Genomic DNA, 15,560 nt, shown 5'->3' with positions numbered 1-15,560 from the left:
AGTCAAACCAAACGTAGGATCCTGGCAAAATCACTTAACGAAAAGAAAAGAACAATTGACAGTGACTAGACTCCGCCTAGGACACACCAAGCTCACACACGAATACCTGCTGTCTGGACAAAATGAACCAACTTGTGATATTTGTGAAGTTCAACTAACTATGAAACATATTATAGTGCAATGCCCTCTATTCCAAATTGAGAGAGACACATTTAAGATATCCCCTAACTTGAAAGAAATGTTAGACTATAGTAATAGTAACAAAATCATTCCATTTTTACACATTTTAGATTTAATTAGGAAGTTATAAATGTTATTTATCAACTCCACCGCTAATGACCCAAAGGGTTGATGCGGTTTATTGAAATAAAAAAAAAATTCTCATTTTCCATCCTTGAACAAGCAAAAATTAAAAAAGCATTGATCAGTTTTATTTCAAAATATTCCGGTTGATTTGTTTTCTAATCGATGGAAAATCGAAAAAATCATTCAAAAAACTGCATTACATAAAAACGCACTCATTATTCAACTACTTATGAATATCAGTGAATATCAAAGTTGAGAAATCATTTATTTTTATAAATAATTTTGTAGGTATTACGAAAAAAATTGTTTCGATTGTTTCATTTAATACTCGTAAACAATTTTATTTTCGTATTCAATTTTTTCTAAAATAAACAATTGAATAAAAGCAACGGTGTATCATTTTGTTTATTGTTAATCACAAAATGATGCACTGTTATTTCAATTCAAGTTTTCATTAGTGAAAGAAATTATTAAGGAAAATTCATTTGTTTATAACAATTCGTCGTTACTTCCGTTGATAATTCAGATTTTCAAATGAATTGAACTCATAAACAATACATTCATTTAAAACAATTTTTCAAACAATTAGAATGACATTGACAAAATAATAAAAAAATAAAATTGAAAAAAATTATATTATTGTAGCTTTTATCACGTGATGAAATACAACAAATTTCAATTATTAGGCATCATACCTTTTCTTGATAGTCTCAAAGAATATTGCCATGAAAGATCATAAATATGGTGATAAAATATAATTTCCCCCTTTACTTTTGAAATATTTAACATCGGGTTGATATAAATTGTTCTGGTAAATAATTACCAATGATGAATGTGATAATAATTTATACTCATCATATTGAAACCCACTAGCTTGCTTCTAATGGTAGAAACCAGAAAGGTAAATCACATGAATTCATATAGAGGTCCTTCTGAAATATCATTTAGTCATAAGGAGTACAGAGATCTAGAGAAATGACTTCTTTGGAGTCAATACAAAGCCTACGTTCTTATATCAACCGCTATCATTTCATCCTTCAAAACAGTAAGTAACCTTCTTGTTTGTCAGATATATTCGCGAATGCTTTAAATCCCAAGTAAACTTCCCCAACAGTAATCAGCAAAAGCTACCCATGGGAAGATAATATTTCATAAATAACTTTGTTATGTAAGTTAATGTGAATATGATATTCCTAACAACGAATGTCAACTGATGAATTACTCATGATTTATTTCCTTAGTATTACCGATCATAAATCAAGAGTAAAAAAATCAAATAATACAGAAGCGGCTTAGGCATGTTTCTATATTCATGAGTAAATAAACAACTAAAAAAAACATGTATGTGTAATTTTTATTTTTCCATCTGTAAAAATTTAAATTATCGGTCAGGTATCAACTGGTTTGTGAAAGGAACTACTTGTGATGCAGTGTTTGGAACCCTTGGTGTAGTAATGAATATTACTGGAGTTTTTTCCCAACACCAAACCGTTATTTTAACACCTCAACACGTGTTTCGATCACCAAGTGATCATCTTCAAAAGAAAGATCAAACTAATCATACTTACAATATTGCCTTATCTACTAGTCTTAAATAAATTAATTTTACAAAGTGTCCTTATGTAATAGTCTGATAAATCTAATAATTAGGTATTGGTCCACCATCATTATTCATCAACAGGCATCTAGATGCCTGTTGTCTAACTAATCTCAATGAACTAAAGTCTATAGAATGGTTTTGTTGCAGAATATAATGGGCGACTGCTGATTTTTCAGGTCTTCCATATTTTAAGTATGCTAACTAAGTGTTCCTTATATCTTATTTTAATAGATCTTTTTGTCTGTTCTTGATATTTTGCATCGCAGCCCTTACAATTAATTTCGTAAATTCAAGTCTTTTGGACTTCCTGAAAGGCTCTGTAGTGTATGACTTGGTTTTAAAAACCACCTACCTACTTCGTGAACTCTTGATTTATAATTAGTGAGTGTTCAGAAAATGTTGTCTCCATCTGGAGTTGAACCTTCCAAATTGAAAGAATCAATTATAGGCAAAATTTATGAATACGACAAGTTACTGACTAATTGCACTTTTCAGTGGTGTATATTACGCAGTAACTTTTCAGAGTGAACTTTTCAGTTTGCCTTTGTCCTTTTTAAAAAGGACAAAAACCAAGATAAATAGATCTCAGTTCTATACCACCAACACACGAAGAACTTTGGAAAGATTTTCAAGGAACTAGGTATGATGGTGGCTTTTAAAACAAGTCATTCACTACAGAGCCTTTTAGGAAGTCCAAAAGTCGAGAATTTGGAAAAGTCTGGCATTTACGGAATTAAATGTAAGGACTGCGATGCAAAATATTATGGACAGACAAAAAAAATCTATTAAAATAAGATATAAGGAATACTCACCACACTTAAAATATGAAAGACCTGAAAAATCAGCAGTCGCCCATCATATTTTGCAAAAAAAACATTCCATAGACTTCAGTCAACAGGCATCTAGGTGCCTATCAGAGTGTAGAAATAAGTAATAGAATACTATATAGGTTGTTAAAATAATATTTTATTTATTAGATTTACCTGTCTATTACACAAGGACACATTGTGAAATTAATTTAAGACTAGTAAATAAGGTAATATTGTGAAATTTATTTAAGACACGGGTCGATGTGTTAAAATAACGGTTTGGTGTTGGGAAAAAACTACAATAATATTCAAAGGAATTACGTTTTATTTGTGTCTGCTTTCAGATTCTCTGTTCAGTTCTGTTCAAAAAGAAATTCACCTTTGGATGTAGTGTAACGTATAGTGAAAAAAGTTTAAAAACGAAAGCATTGGTTTGAAGTTGCGGTCTACTTTAGAATATACTGAACCTTCATCATGAAGAAACTACCTAACTATATAGATAAGCATATCTTTCTTAATAACCTCTTCTGAAATTCAGAAACACTTCAGGAATATTTAATATTCATTTTTGAAATCGGTTTCAAAATATGCAAGAATTAACAAAGGAATTTACTACAGTTCCGTTCCTATAAAAACATGAGTGATTGGGCTTCATCGAGAAAAAGAGAGAGGCAAAATATTGGTGATAAGAAAGATTTGGAAACGATTTTTTCAAAATAAATATACAGGAAATGCCGAATGCACCAATGAATTAGTAACACAAAGTTACTTGAAAGTTCAGAGTATGTTATAATGATTTTCGAAAAAAAAAGAAATTTTTTGAAACCAAGCTTTTATTTACATGCTCTAATACAAAGAAATTAAATGTTATTTTAATCAAACCTACCAATTCATTACATTATATATATTATATAATATATGGAAATTTACCTATTTTATGACAACATATTTTTTTTTAATTACTGACGTACACAACTCATTCAGTTTTGTTGACATGAAGTTCTGTTGATATTAGTTAATCTTATAAAGCATTTATTCAATACGGAAAAAATTCCAGAGCACTGCATACAAGAACCTATTGGCAAAATAATAGAAAGATTGGAAAAGCTAAGATTGAAATCTTAAAGAACTCACAATTTGGATTTTAAAGTAAAAAATTCTGGTGATGCTGAATATGATATTTTACATAAAATTCATTCCAAGATCATTGATTGGGATGTAGTGCAGCAGTTTTTTGTGACTTAACTGAATCATTTGATTGTGTTGATCATGCAATACCACTGAAAAATATTCTGACCAATGGATATAATCGATGTGGAATAGTAAGAACTAATGCACATTCATCAGGTTTCAAAGGGATCGATTCTAGGTCAGATTATTTTTTTAATTTATGTAAAAGATCTGACATATATCAATATGATAGATAGGTTCACATTATTTGCAAATTACACAACTATAGTCTAGAACTGTCCCAGCATCGAAAACTTTTTTATATTTTATTATGTTTGAATTTCACACGTTTCCAAAACTTTCACTCAGAAAATATTGACGAATGCAACCGAGGAAAGTATGACTATTACTATTATTAGTAACTTTTGAACTATAAAAGGTAGAAAGTCAGTTAAGTGGAGAAACACTTTCACAGCTTCGAAGCTGTGCCTACTGGCGAGAAATAAAATTGGCCATAATAAAACAGGCTTCGGAAATAAGAGACAAAAACCGAATGGCTATTGTTATTCATCAATTTAAAAAAAATTGGGTGATTTTTCATCCCAAATTATGTTCATCTAAATTTAGCAGTACTCACTGAATTTTTATTCAAATGTTTTGTTATCATTGGACCTCCATTAGTTTTTTTTAATACGAGGCAGAATATTTTATTACATTTCCTCAAATAAGTTTTCGTGAATATAGTGATGTACTTACCTATCACAAAATGATGTTCAGATATTATTTTCAGGTATTTTTGACTATCACTAGAATACTCATATTTCATAGAAATAACCGATGCTACAGTCGAATTCAAGAAGTGTTTACTAATAAATTGGATATGATTTAATTTTTTCAATTGTAATAAATCGAGTATGGTTTTGGAGTACTTGTTGATAAGTGAAAAAATAGGAAGATTGCACAAGTTACATCGTGAGCTATGTGAAAACAAAAAAATATATTTTGGTGTTTTCGGTATTGACAACTAAGGTCATTACTCCCGTGTTCTGGTGAGTCTATATTGATAATTTCTATTCCTTGAGCTAATTAGGGAGCTCGTATGAAATAATTTTAGGCCAATTGAGCAGAAAAGTGAGAAAATATCATGTAGGTCAATATATTCTCGAATAATTGGAACAAGATCAACAGGATTAATATTCATCATTGAAATAATGCAGTCATGAAGTCTCGGGCTATTGTGCTTGATATTGACAGCAAACAGAGCTTTTGAAACTGCAAGGTTTTTTCATTCCACCGACCTTTAAAACATTATCAATATCATTACAAAACATGTAACGGCAATCCCGTGCTTGGCAATCCCTTGCTATTTATTAAAAATAAACTAAAAATAATACGTGATGAACAAGTCTACATACAATGTGTATCATTGTAGGTAAATCTAAATACCATATTCGAAAAACACTTTATTGTGAGATTTTCACTTAACAGTTTTACAAAAACGCAACACGTGTTTCGCCATAGAATGGCTTCTTCGAGCATGTCTTTATTCAGTGTCTCAGTGACTCATAAAAGACACGCCCGAAGAAGCCATGGCAAAACATTTGTTGCGTTTTTGTAAAACTGTTCAGTGAAAATCCCACAATAAAGTGTATTTTGAATACGTTAGTTATAGATTTTCATCAAGTATCGGCCAATTCCATCACGTAAATTTAAATAATTTCAATTTGAATAGACTGTCTATTTGAAATGAAACTTTAATTTTTCAAAATGATAAATTGAATAGCCCAATTAAAAAACAAACGGTTTGTTTCCAATGTGTACATCTAATATAGAATATCCACATGCTTAAATGAATATTTATCCGGTATAGAAATTAACTTCAATGTAAGTAAACAAGGATAATTTCATGATCACGGCTATGTCACAGTTTTTTTTCTTCAGTTTCAGCTAATGCAATATATATATATATATATATATATATATATATATATATATATATATATATACATGATTCAGTTTAGCCTAATAGTATTTATAAATGTGAATAGTGGAGGTTGAACATTTTGATCGTGTATTGGTGAGTTGGCATTATGTGATGCGATCAAGGGATGATGGTGACGCCGTCTACTTGGGCAGAAACTACTTGTAGGTGACTATCGTGAAGTATGTAAAGAGGAGGCAGATATGTAAAACAATGCCATTCGCTTTATTCATTGGAGAGAGCCAGTCAATGCACCAGTTCAAACAAAAATCTACGATTGTGTATTAGAGTAGATTTTTATATTATCGCTGTAGAAAGACTTGTGACTTTTAATGTGGTTGGTAGAAACACATTAATGAAGAACACGATTTGGACTGCAATTTTTGGATCAAAATAGATATTTACTTTCACTCTGAAACTTCTGCTTGTCTGTGATCCAGAAAAGCTTTCCTCGAATATAGAAGTTTTCAATTATATCAATCCCCCATTACGAATCATATCAAAAGCTTTGACAAAGTTTACTGGTCGAGAGACAATTATTCACCAATGAGGTAAGTTCATTCGTTTCTTCTAAAAAAATGCGTCTTGCTCGTGGGGTATATTTTGAGTATGTGTCGCCAACTCAGTCATTTCTTTACGATTTTCTAAAGAGAAGTGAATAGGCTTATAGGTAGTTAATGTAGAGTACACAATTTGTCGTTCTTTTTGAAAATAGCTGTGACGTTGGCCCACAGTCCTTCGTATTCCTGACATATGCTTTGCAGAAAATTTTTCAATGAATTTGAAACATTTTGATACTTTTGATAAAATTTCTTGTTCCTTAACATCACTCTGATTATTGAGAGTGAGGTTAATTGATATTATAAGACATTTGAGTACAATATATTATGTTCAAGTGGGATGTTTTACGTGTGTTGAGAATCATCAAAAATTGTGCCAAACACTGTCAACATATGTTTTAGAATTCAACCCCTCATCCAACATATGGATGTGTATATTATTTATCTTTCACTTCATTCATTGACATTGTGTTTTTTGTCCAAAGAAGAATAAAAGAAAATAAATAACTTTTTCAAGATATTTTAAAAATGTAAATATTAGAAAGTATCAGAAGCGGTCTCACTTTTTTTCAGCGCAATATTCTAAAAAAAAATAATACCTGGTATATCCTCTTCTGGTGCACGCTCAACTTTTATATCTTCGGATTGTAAAATATCCATTATATCTATATCCATCACTTCACTTCCACATTGTAAACAACCGAAACGCGTGTTATACTTTCTGTCAAGGAGTTTATTTTATGACTAACATCGATGAAGAAATTGTACTTCGCTTTTTCCCATGGCCAGCAGATTCGCTGATTTTGCACTTTTTGAGACCTTGCATTTGTGTATAACAATGTGGACGAATGTTTTAAAAACAAAGTCTGACTGCTGACTATTTCATCGTACGTATTTGGTTTCTTACGATGATTAATATGCGGAGATGTTGAGATCATATATACTTATTTCACATGCTGTTTGAGACCAGTATATCTATATTCTTACTCAGACTAATCGAAACTGCTTTTCAGCTTACCCAAAACTAACACTTTTTGAAAAACATGTAATGTAACGAGAAACATCATGTTTTCTTCAAACATGAATAGCTTAAATTTGTTGTTCAAAAAAAGGCGCTTCTTCACCAACTGTATCGATTATTATTGTGAAAAGTACTGAAATAATGACATATTAAAATCACACTTCATTGTGCTATCTTCACTTAATAGTTTACAAAACCGTGGCACGTGTTCCTTATGGAATAGCTTCTTAAAAAGTGTTCGATACAACTTACAGATTCTTCATGGTGTTTTATTTTTATATATTATAATTATTTGAATCTGACAATTTCTTCCTGAGAAATTTACCACATCACCTCAATTATAATCTAACACAATCACCAATCTCACCATGTCAAAACAAATTTAAATTGTTGGCACATTTGATTCCATCAAGAGCCGTACATATCAGAAATACGCGACCAACTGTGGCTGCTCATCATTTTGAAGTCCAACTCAGTACATCTAGAACTTCACTGTTTGAAAACTCTGAGAACGTTTTTCTAAATGGATTTAATCTCGAACGATTCAAATCCAATGTGAATCGCAACTTTCGCACAGGCACCGCTCTTGGAGCGCCTTAAGAATTTTACTGCATAAATTAATCAAAATTTTCTACAAACATGATCATACTCAATTCATCGAAACATCCATATAAGTTTCACAGACTATGGAATATTTCATTTTTATAAGGCAAGTTTAATTAAAAAAGTCCCTATAAACAATGGTTTCGGGGTGGATATTCTTTCTAAAATATTACGGAAAGTTTCGAGCCAGGTCTATCTAACTTTAAAAACAAAGTGAGCTTTATGTGACATTGAACTCACCAATGAAGTCCCTCTTTTTTTCAAAAACGAAGATTTAGACGTAGCATATATTATAGAAGAAATAATTATATCAACAAAATCATAAAAAACAATAAAGATGAAAATTCGATATCAGATTCGGGATTATATAAGTTGACTTTTTTTAAAAACAACAATAAAAATTAATTGGCGCTCCGGGGCGACTTCATTGATTCCAGTGGCGCATTTGCTTTTTCAGCTGCAGGAAAACACGGAAAAACCTGCAGCACCACATCATCTGCAGATCTTGATCTAGCAATATCTTCTCTCTTATAAAACAAAATGTAGGGTGTCTCCAGACTTGTAGTTTTTGACCCAAAATTTATTTTGGCCAATCTGGGAGAACTTTTTCCAAAAGGACGAAAGAATACTGAAATAGGAGACCAATTGAATATATTCAAATCATCCTTCGACTGAGGAGTTTGATCACGATTACGAAGTGTTGCATTTGGAAGGGAAAGGTTCGAACTCAATCAATGTAATTGGTAATTTGGGTATAGATCTCAATTGGGATAATATAATGTCTTCGGTAATTTTTGTATTATACCGTGTAGAAATTGTTAGTTGTTGCTGAAAACGCTTAAAGTTCCAAACATAATTGACATTTAAAATAAAAAATAGCATTTACAGTTTTCTCTTAATTCAAATGACTTCCTCAATATTTTGTAATGTTTTTTAATTTCTGGATAAAAGCGATCTGAGTTGAAGAAGTAACAGAGCAAAATTGTGAATATTTCATAAATGGGTTCACAAAACTCATTGAAAAATAATATTGAAAAACAAGCAAAAGTCATTTTTCAATAGAACCTCTTTGTATTAAATTATCGCGACCGATCATGAAAATAATATGATAATTGTAATTTGTATTCCATGTATCTCACTGCATAATTTTTGTTTGAATGTTTCTTTTTTTTCATCCTATGCCTCAGAAGAATTTGCGTACTTCAATGGAAGTTATCCGTGCAGACATCTGGTAAACCTTATCTGTTCAATACTATTAATACCTTCCAACTTTTACATACATAACTTTGGGTAAGTTATCATTATTTCTCTTATCTCAATAAAATAATAGAAATGTAAAGGTACCATTGAAAAATTGAAATTTGCCAGTTCTCAAATATCACTTTTAATGAAATATTGTTGATATCCTGTACGAAAAATTAAACGATTTTGGGCTATTTCTCCTTCAATTCAGGTTTCTCTCCAATAGTTTCATAACATAAACTTTTCGGCATTACAAAATAACCTTAAAATCGTTTTTTTTTGAAAGTGGTTGACAATGTTTCATGGTGTATTTTGAGTTTGGACTTCCATTGGCTATTATGATTTGAAATCTATGAAAGAACGAATAAAATTAGAAAGAAAAGCTGAAATATCAATTTAATCAAGCAATGAAACGTGAAATGAAAATATAACGAATAAATTAGTGAAGCTAGAAGATGAAAATGACCACAGAATAAAAAGAAATGGAAAGAATGAAAATAAAAAAGCAAAAATTAAAAAGAAATAAAAAAATTGAATAATCAAAAAAGATTTCAAACTAAGTTACTTCACGACGTTTCGATTGTTAGTATGGACAATCGTCATCACCCGAAGACGATTGTCGATACTAACAATTAAAACGTCTTGAAATAAATTGATTCGAAATCTTTTTTTTATTTTTCAATTTCAAATTTTTTGCTAATTTTCATTATCATTTCTTTTTACTCTGTGGTCATTTTTATCTTTCATCTTGATTAATTTATTCGTTTTATTGTATTTTCATTTCACGTTTTATTGCTTAATGTTGATATTTTTGATATTCTTTCCAATTTTATTTGTTGTTTCATAGATTCCGAATCAGATATTTATTAGACTATGGAAGTCTGAACTAGTAAAAATTAACCTTAAGAAGTTATTTGAATTGCAAATGAGATTTTTTTACGAGTATTTAATGTCAAATATTCTGAACTATGAAACTATGTGAGATAGTATGGAAATTCCATAAAATAAAGAATGTAGGTCTGTAAAAAATATAGGTTGTCTCGTTCAAAGTTTCGAAAGTTCGAACCTACTTCTGATATAGCCGGAAGTATTCCAGGCTTGCAATTACTTTACCTCCCAATATAATTATCATACAGTCGATTTTCGAAACTGTGACTATCTTTACTTTAAGAGAAATCTGTCAACGTAATACACGGAGAGGCACCCACTAAATTACTTTTATTTATTCAATACATAAATAGGATGTCAACAGGTCGAAGCTCAAAATGACAGATCATATATAATAATAATCATTAATAACGTATATAGGTGAATCGGGGAAACTATTGAATAATTCAACAAAATATTACATCGATCGGGGTGCTTTCTACTCTCAAGTAAATTTCAACAAAATTCTATTTCGTGGATACCTACACGACTTTATTGTTAACATAGTATACAGGCCATAGGCAAATAATAATGTTTTGAAAGCATTGATAGAAGACAGATTTTTAATTCAATTGTGAGGTCTTCATTGAACATTTTACTCACTCGTTCCACTATACAATAGCTTCCCCAGGTGTCTTTATACTAACTGATATTTTAAGACAAAACCGTATGGGTTACTTCTATACTTCTAGTTATTATAGTTTCAATGTGAGAAGTAAATATCGAAAAATAATCGCATGATCTTTGACTTCATTGTACCTATTGTCGAAGAGTAATATTAAAGGAACTGCAAATTCAAGTTCAGGTAAAAAGTTCAGAATATTTATAATAACCGTGAGCGATTATACCGTACTTCCTGAAAGAAATAATTTGACAAAACTAAACAGGGTAATTTTTTCATCCCCGGTATTTTCATCTGTATTCCCTGTAGAGATTGGAGATATTTTTTATATATGTGGAAATAGGATCAGTTTATACACTGGTTCTAGATACTTCAATGAAAACCTCAAACTGAAATGTGTCTTATATGAATTTATTTTTTAAATTTGTTAATCAGAGAATAATTTTACAAATTTTTCAGCAAGAAAACCCAAGTTGCTAATGATATCCACAAAAATTGAATAAAACTGGCCGATACTTCATGAAAATCCATATTAAAAACTAATTAATAGTTTATTGTATGATTTTAAATTTTTAAATTAATTTATATCATTCAAGTCCGGGACTCGGGTTTGATAATATTGTTAGTGGGAATGCCTTCGTTCCTGATGGTTGAAATAAATTACCTGATGACCAAAGCGTGCTGAACAGAAAGTAAAATATGTCAATAGCAGGATTTCATCTGAAGGATTCAGTATAACAAATTACTTGTTAAAATAGTTTTTATTTTCAACACTGAAAATATTGTAATAACTTTTAAATGCAGCTTCGGCCGGTTTGTAGTTAGCTTTGAAATGTCAGGGTTTGTAGAACTTTTTGACATGACCATTTTGCGAATCAGAATCTGTCTAAATCTTGGCCAGATATAAACGACCATGTAATGGGTACGTGAACAAACAAAATTGTCGAATTCGGAACGAGACCAATTCGCATGAGATCTAAGAGCGTCCAGTATTTCATGGAGAATTTTTTATTTTCTGGTATGGATTTTTATATTTTTTATTATTATATTATAATTTGGTTATATATTTTCTCAAATTGTTACTTTGTAATTATAAGAATCTATATTACTTTTTTGACAAAGTTAGTTAACCCTGTGAATGGTTTTTAACTGTTGGGTAATAAAGACTATTATTATTATTATTGCATGCGATTGCATGCGTGCGATTTGACATCATTATATTTTTTCGTATTCAATTTTCTCAAGTCGCAGGTGTATGCCACAAATTACAGCAGTCCTCAAGGCCAACATAACCCATGCTATCGGATGTCCTTCACCCAGAGAAGCCATGGCGGGCATTTGAACGATGTTTCATTCACCACATAATGGCATCAATAAGTTTTTCAAACGAATACAAAATTTCGATGATATCTCATACACACTTTGTTTTTAAATTGAAAGAGAGAAAGCGCTCAATTAAAATCCCCCATATATCATTCAATTTTCACACCTGAATTTAGCGATCTTCAGAAGGAAACAAAGATTTTTTAATTATTTGAACTCAAAATGACTGTTGAAAAAGTAATTTTTTTTTCTGGTAATTTAGCTGCGTTATAAATTTGTAATCAATAATACCTTTCTATATCGACGTAGTTGTTTAGTTCAAGTACATTTCAGGAAACTACTTTCAAAAAGAAACTTTTAAAATTGAATCAGCAGTTATCGAAATCACTATTAATTTTGCTGTCCTACAATCAAAAATACCTTTCGAAGTAGTCTTTGATTTTGAATATACAGGGAGTTCTCTAGAAAGTTCCAAACATAAATTTTGAAAGTATATAACCATATTTGTTACTGCTACAATTATTTACTTTTGATATATACAGTGTCATCCCCAAAGTATGCACCATATAGGAAACTATTTATTAAGGGTTTTTCGACAAAAAGTTATTCTTGATGAAAGTTTGTGCATCCCCTAAAACTAAACATGCACCAACGAAATACAGTACAATACAGTACAATACAATACAATACGAAAAAATTAAAAAAAATCATAATTATCTCTAGACAACAAAATAGCAAAATATTTTTTCAACAATATTGAATTTCTCTATTTGTTCAAAACAATTTAATAAACAAATTATATAAAAAATGAATATCCTTTGTTGATAACTGCCATTGTTTAATGTGAAATCTGACATAGCTAAATATCAATTGAAAAAAAAATTATCAACAATTTTCAGATATATCATTTTGCAATAGTTATAAAAAATCATAATTAACAAATTAATGAATTTTTATGAACTTTTAGCGCAGGATCGTATGAAGTATATATCAAAAGGGCTCCAGAAGTTTAAAATTAATAGGCCAATTATTTATACCTCTTATCCCATTATTTATGCCAACGAAGTGTTTTCCAAATTTTTAAAATGACATTTCATGTTATAAAAAAATCATTTCTTTTGATAAACTCTAGCGGCAGCGCGCGCATGCCGTAACAGCCGCGCGGAACCCTATTTTCAACGTCAAATTAAAATTATAAATAATGGAGATAGAGTTTCGAAAGTTGAAACTTTTTTATCGGAAATTCACTCCTCTTTAACGAGTTTTTTTCAAAATTGCTTAAATATTAATATTTTTTGAGTTATTAACGAAAAACTAAATATCATTTTTTTTTATCTTATTTTGTTAATAACAATTGCAATTTTTTACCTACACCAAAATCCTTCAAAAAAATTTTTCTACAAGTGATTTCGAATCGAATGAGCTATCGCTCATATTTTTTGGACCTTTATCTCTATTTTTCATGTTTTTGAACTTGTTGATTAGACTATAACATCGTGGGTGCTTTCTCTGGGTGCATGATCCTCTACTTCTAATTTATCGGTTTGCTTCAGCCGGTAATTTCTCTTGTGTTCATACACATTTTTTTTGTGGTTCCAATGTGGCCCGATCCAAAGCTACAAGAGTCTCTCTTTGGAATCTCTCTGATGGTTCCACTTTGGGTGACTTGTGACCAATCTGGTCCATTACATATAGCTTTTCCATCGACACGCCTATCTGGAATTACCTTAGCCAATTTGAAGCTGAAATGACAAAGTGGATATTGTTTTTGGAAATATAAGCAATTAAACCAGACATAATCATCATTTTCATCATCTCTTGATGATAAACTCTTCATCTTCTTCCTATGATGCTAACTTGTTTAGCCAAACAAGATTCATTTTACGCCAGAGATTCCACCTGTCTACCTTTCAAAAGTGAGAGGGTTGACTAATACATTTTAACTTCATGGGCTCCGTATTTCGTAACTTTGTTTCCATTTTACTTTTTTGCAACTCAATATTAATGAAATCCCCAATCGAATATTTACTGAAAACCATCTGAAAATGTTTACAGGTAAAGATGGCACTAACGTTTTGAAATGATGATGAACATGGCAATGCCACATTTGAAAACATCCTGTAAATCTCTTTCTCTAGCATATTTTTACAACCCATTGAACGTTACAGTAACAAAATTCCAACATAAAAAATTCAATTCATTTGTTTCTTTTTAAATATCTCTAAAGGTAAGAGGACCAGCTCAGATTGTTTAATCTACTCCGTAAATCCTTCTGTTTTCGATATATGGAATTTCCATTTTATATGTGGTTATTGAAAATCTACCTTCTTTCTAGTGATAATTTTCATTTTTGAAAATCATTCACGGAGGTCATTCGATGTTTCATAGAGTAGGCAAACTATTTGAACCCAAGTTAAAACGTTTTTTTGTTGTCTTCATCATAATAATATGGGTCGCTATAAATCTCATTTTTCGTTCGGCGAAGTTGACCGCAATATCAAGAACTTGGAGATAAAATTTGATATAGTATCTCATTTGAAAACAGATTTCAAGAAATGTAAATAAAGATTAATAGTTCTGCTGATCTGTACTTTCAAAGCAAGCTGCCAGATGTTCCCTAGCACAATATCGTGAGAAACTTATTAGTAATAAATTAATCATAGTGTGGTAAACAAGGAAAACTGCTGATTGTTCTACCTTTCAGTTTTTACGTGGAATTTCGCACGTATGAATCAGATACTAATGTTTTGATAATATTGAGGATTCTGACCCGCTTTATATGATCGTAAACTACATCGATGATGTTGATAAATATTGAAAGAGGTAATTATCATCAACAAAAATCTCATTTTTCGAAACAACTGATTGCTGGTTGTGAAAGTGATGTTTCTGTGACTGGTATACAGTGTCGCCCATAAAGTTCACACGAATTGAAAAAGAAGCACTTTGTGCTTGAAAAATGATACTTGATGAACAAAAAAGCAGATATTGCTCAAATCACAAACAAAAAATGGATCTGAAATTTCTGTGTATGACGTATACATTTTAGAGTTTTTAGGTAACTACATGAACGAAGGATGTTTGGGCATTGTGAAAAGATTTGTTAGACGGTGGTTTCTGGGTATAAGTTCATTCATAAGATATTTGGAAGTTTTACTATCCAGGAGTCTTTAAACAAAGTTTATTAGGTGATGCTACACATTGTCAGCTTACCAATCTCATTGATGAAGGAGATTGTATGGGTTTCACACCTCAAGCCAAAAATAAGTCTGAAACGGAAGTTTTGTATGTTTTATATTCGGGAGGATGTTTGTAGATGTAGACAAAGATCGAAGACAATTTCATCATCATCAAACAGAACTTCTACTAAGTCCGTGAATATCATATCTTGATCAA

General features: G+C 30.7%; 1 protein-coding gene across 3 annotated transcripts in view; it reads right to left on the bottom strand.

Annotated features, from left to right (window-relative positions):
• The window catches only part of sim (bHLH transcription factor single-minded), a 197,641-nt gene that overhangs the window by 93,851 nt on the left and 88,230 nt on the right, over positions 1-15,560 (bottom strand). The window contains exon 1 of one of the 3 annotated variants that reach the window (XM_023165087.2): positions 7,026-7,336. The exons of the other annotated variants lie outside the window; for them this stretch is intronic. Coding sequence (XP_023020855.2) covers positions 7,026-7,101 — 76 coding nt within the window. The 5' untranslated portion in view covers positions 7,102-7,336. Of the gene's footprint in view, positions 1-7,025; positions 7,337-15,560 lie in introns of those variants that run through there. 3 annotated transcript variants of the gene reach the window in all.

The sequence above is a fragment of the Leptinotarsa decemlineata genome, unplaced genomic scaffold, assembly GCF_025532065.1.
Source record: "Leptinotarsa decemlineata unplaced genomic scaffold, Ldec_3_MD MMD2_P_RNA_scaffold_8, whole genome shotgun sequence".
NCBI classification, from domain to species: domain Eukaryota; kingdom Metazoa; phylum Arthropoda; class Insecta; order Coleoptera; family Chrysomelidae; genus Leptinotarsa; species Leptinotarsa decemlineata.
This window is presented reverse-complemented; position numbering and strand designations above follow the sequence as displayed.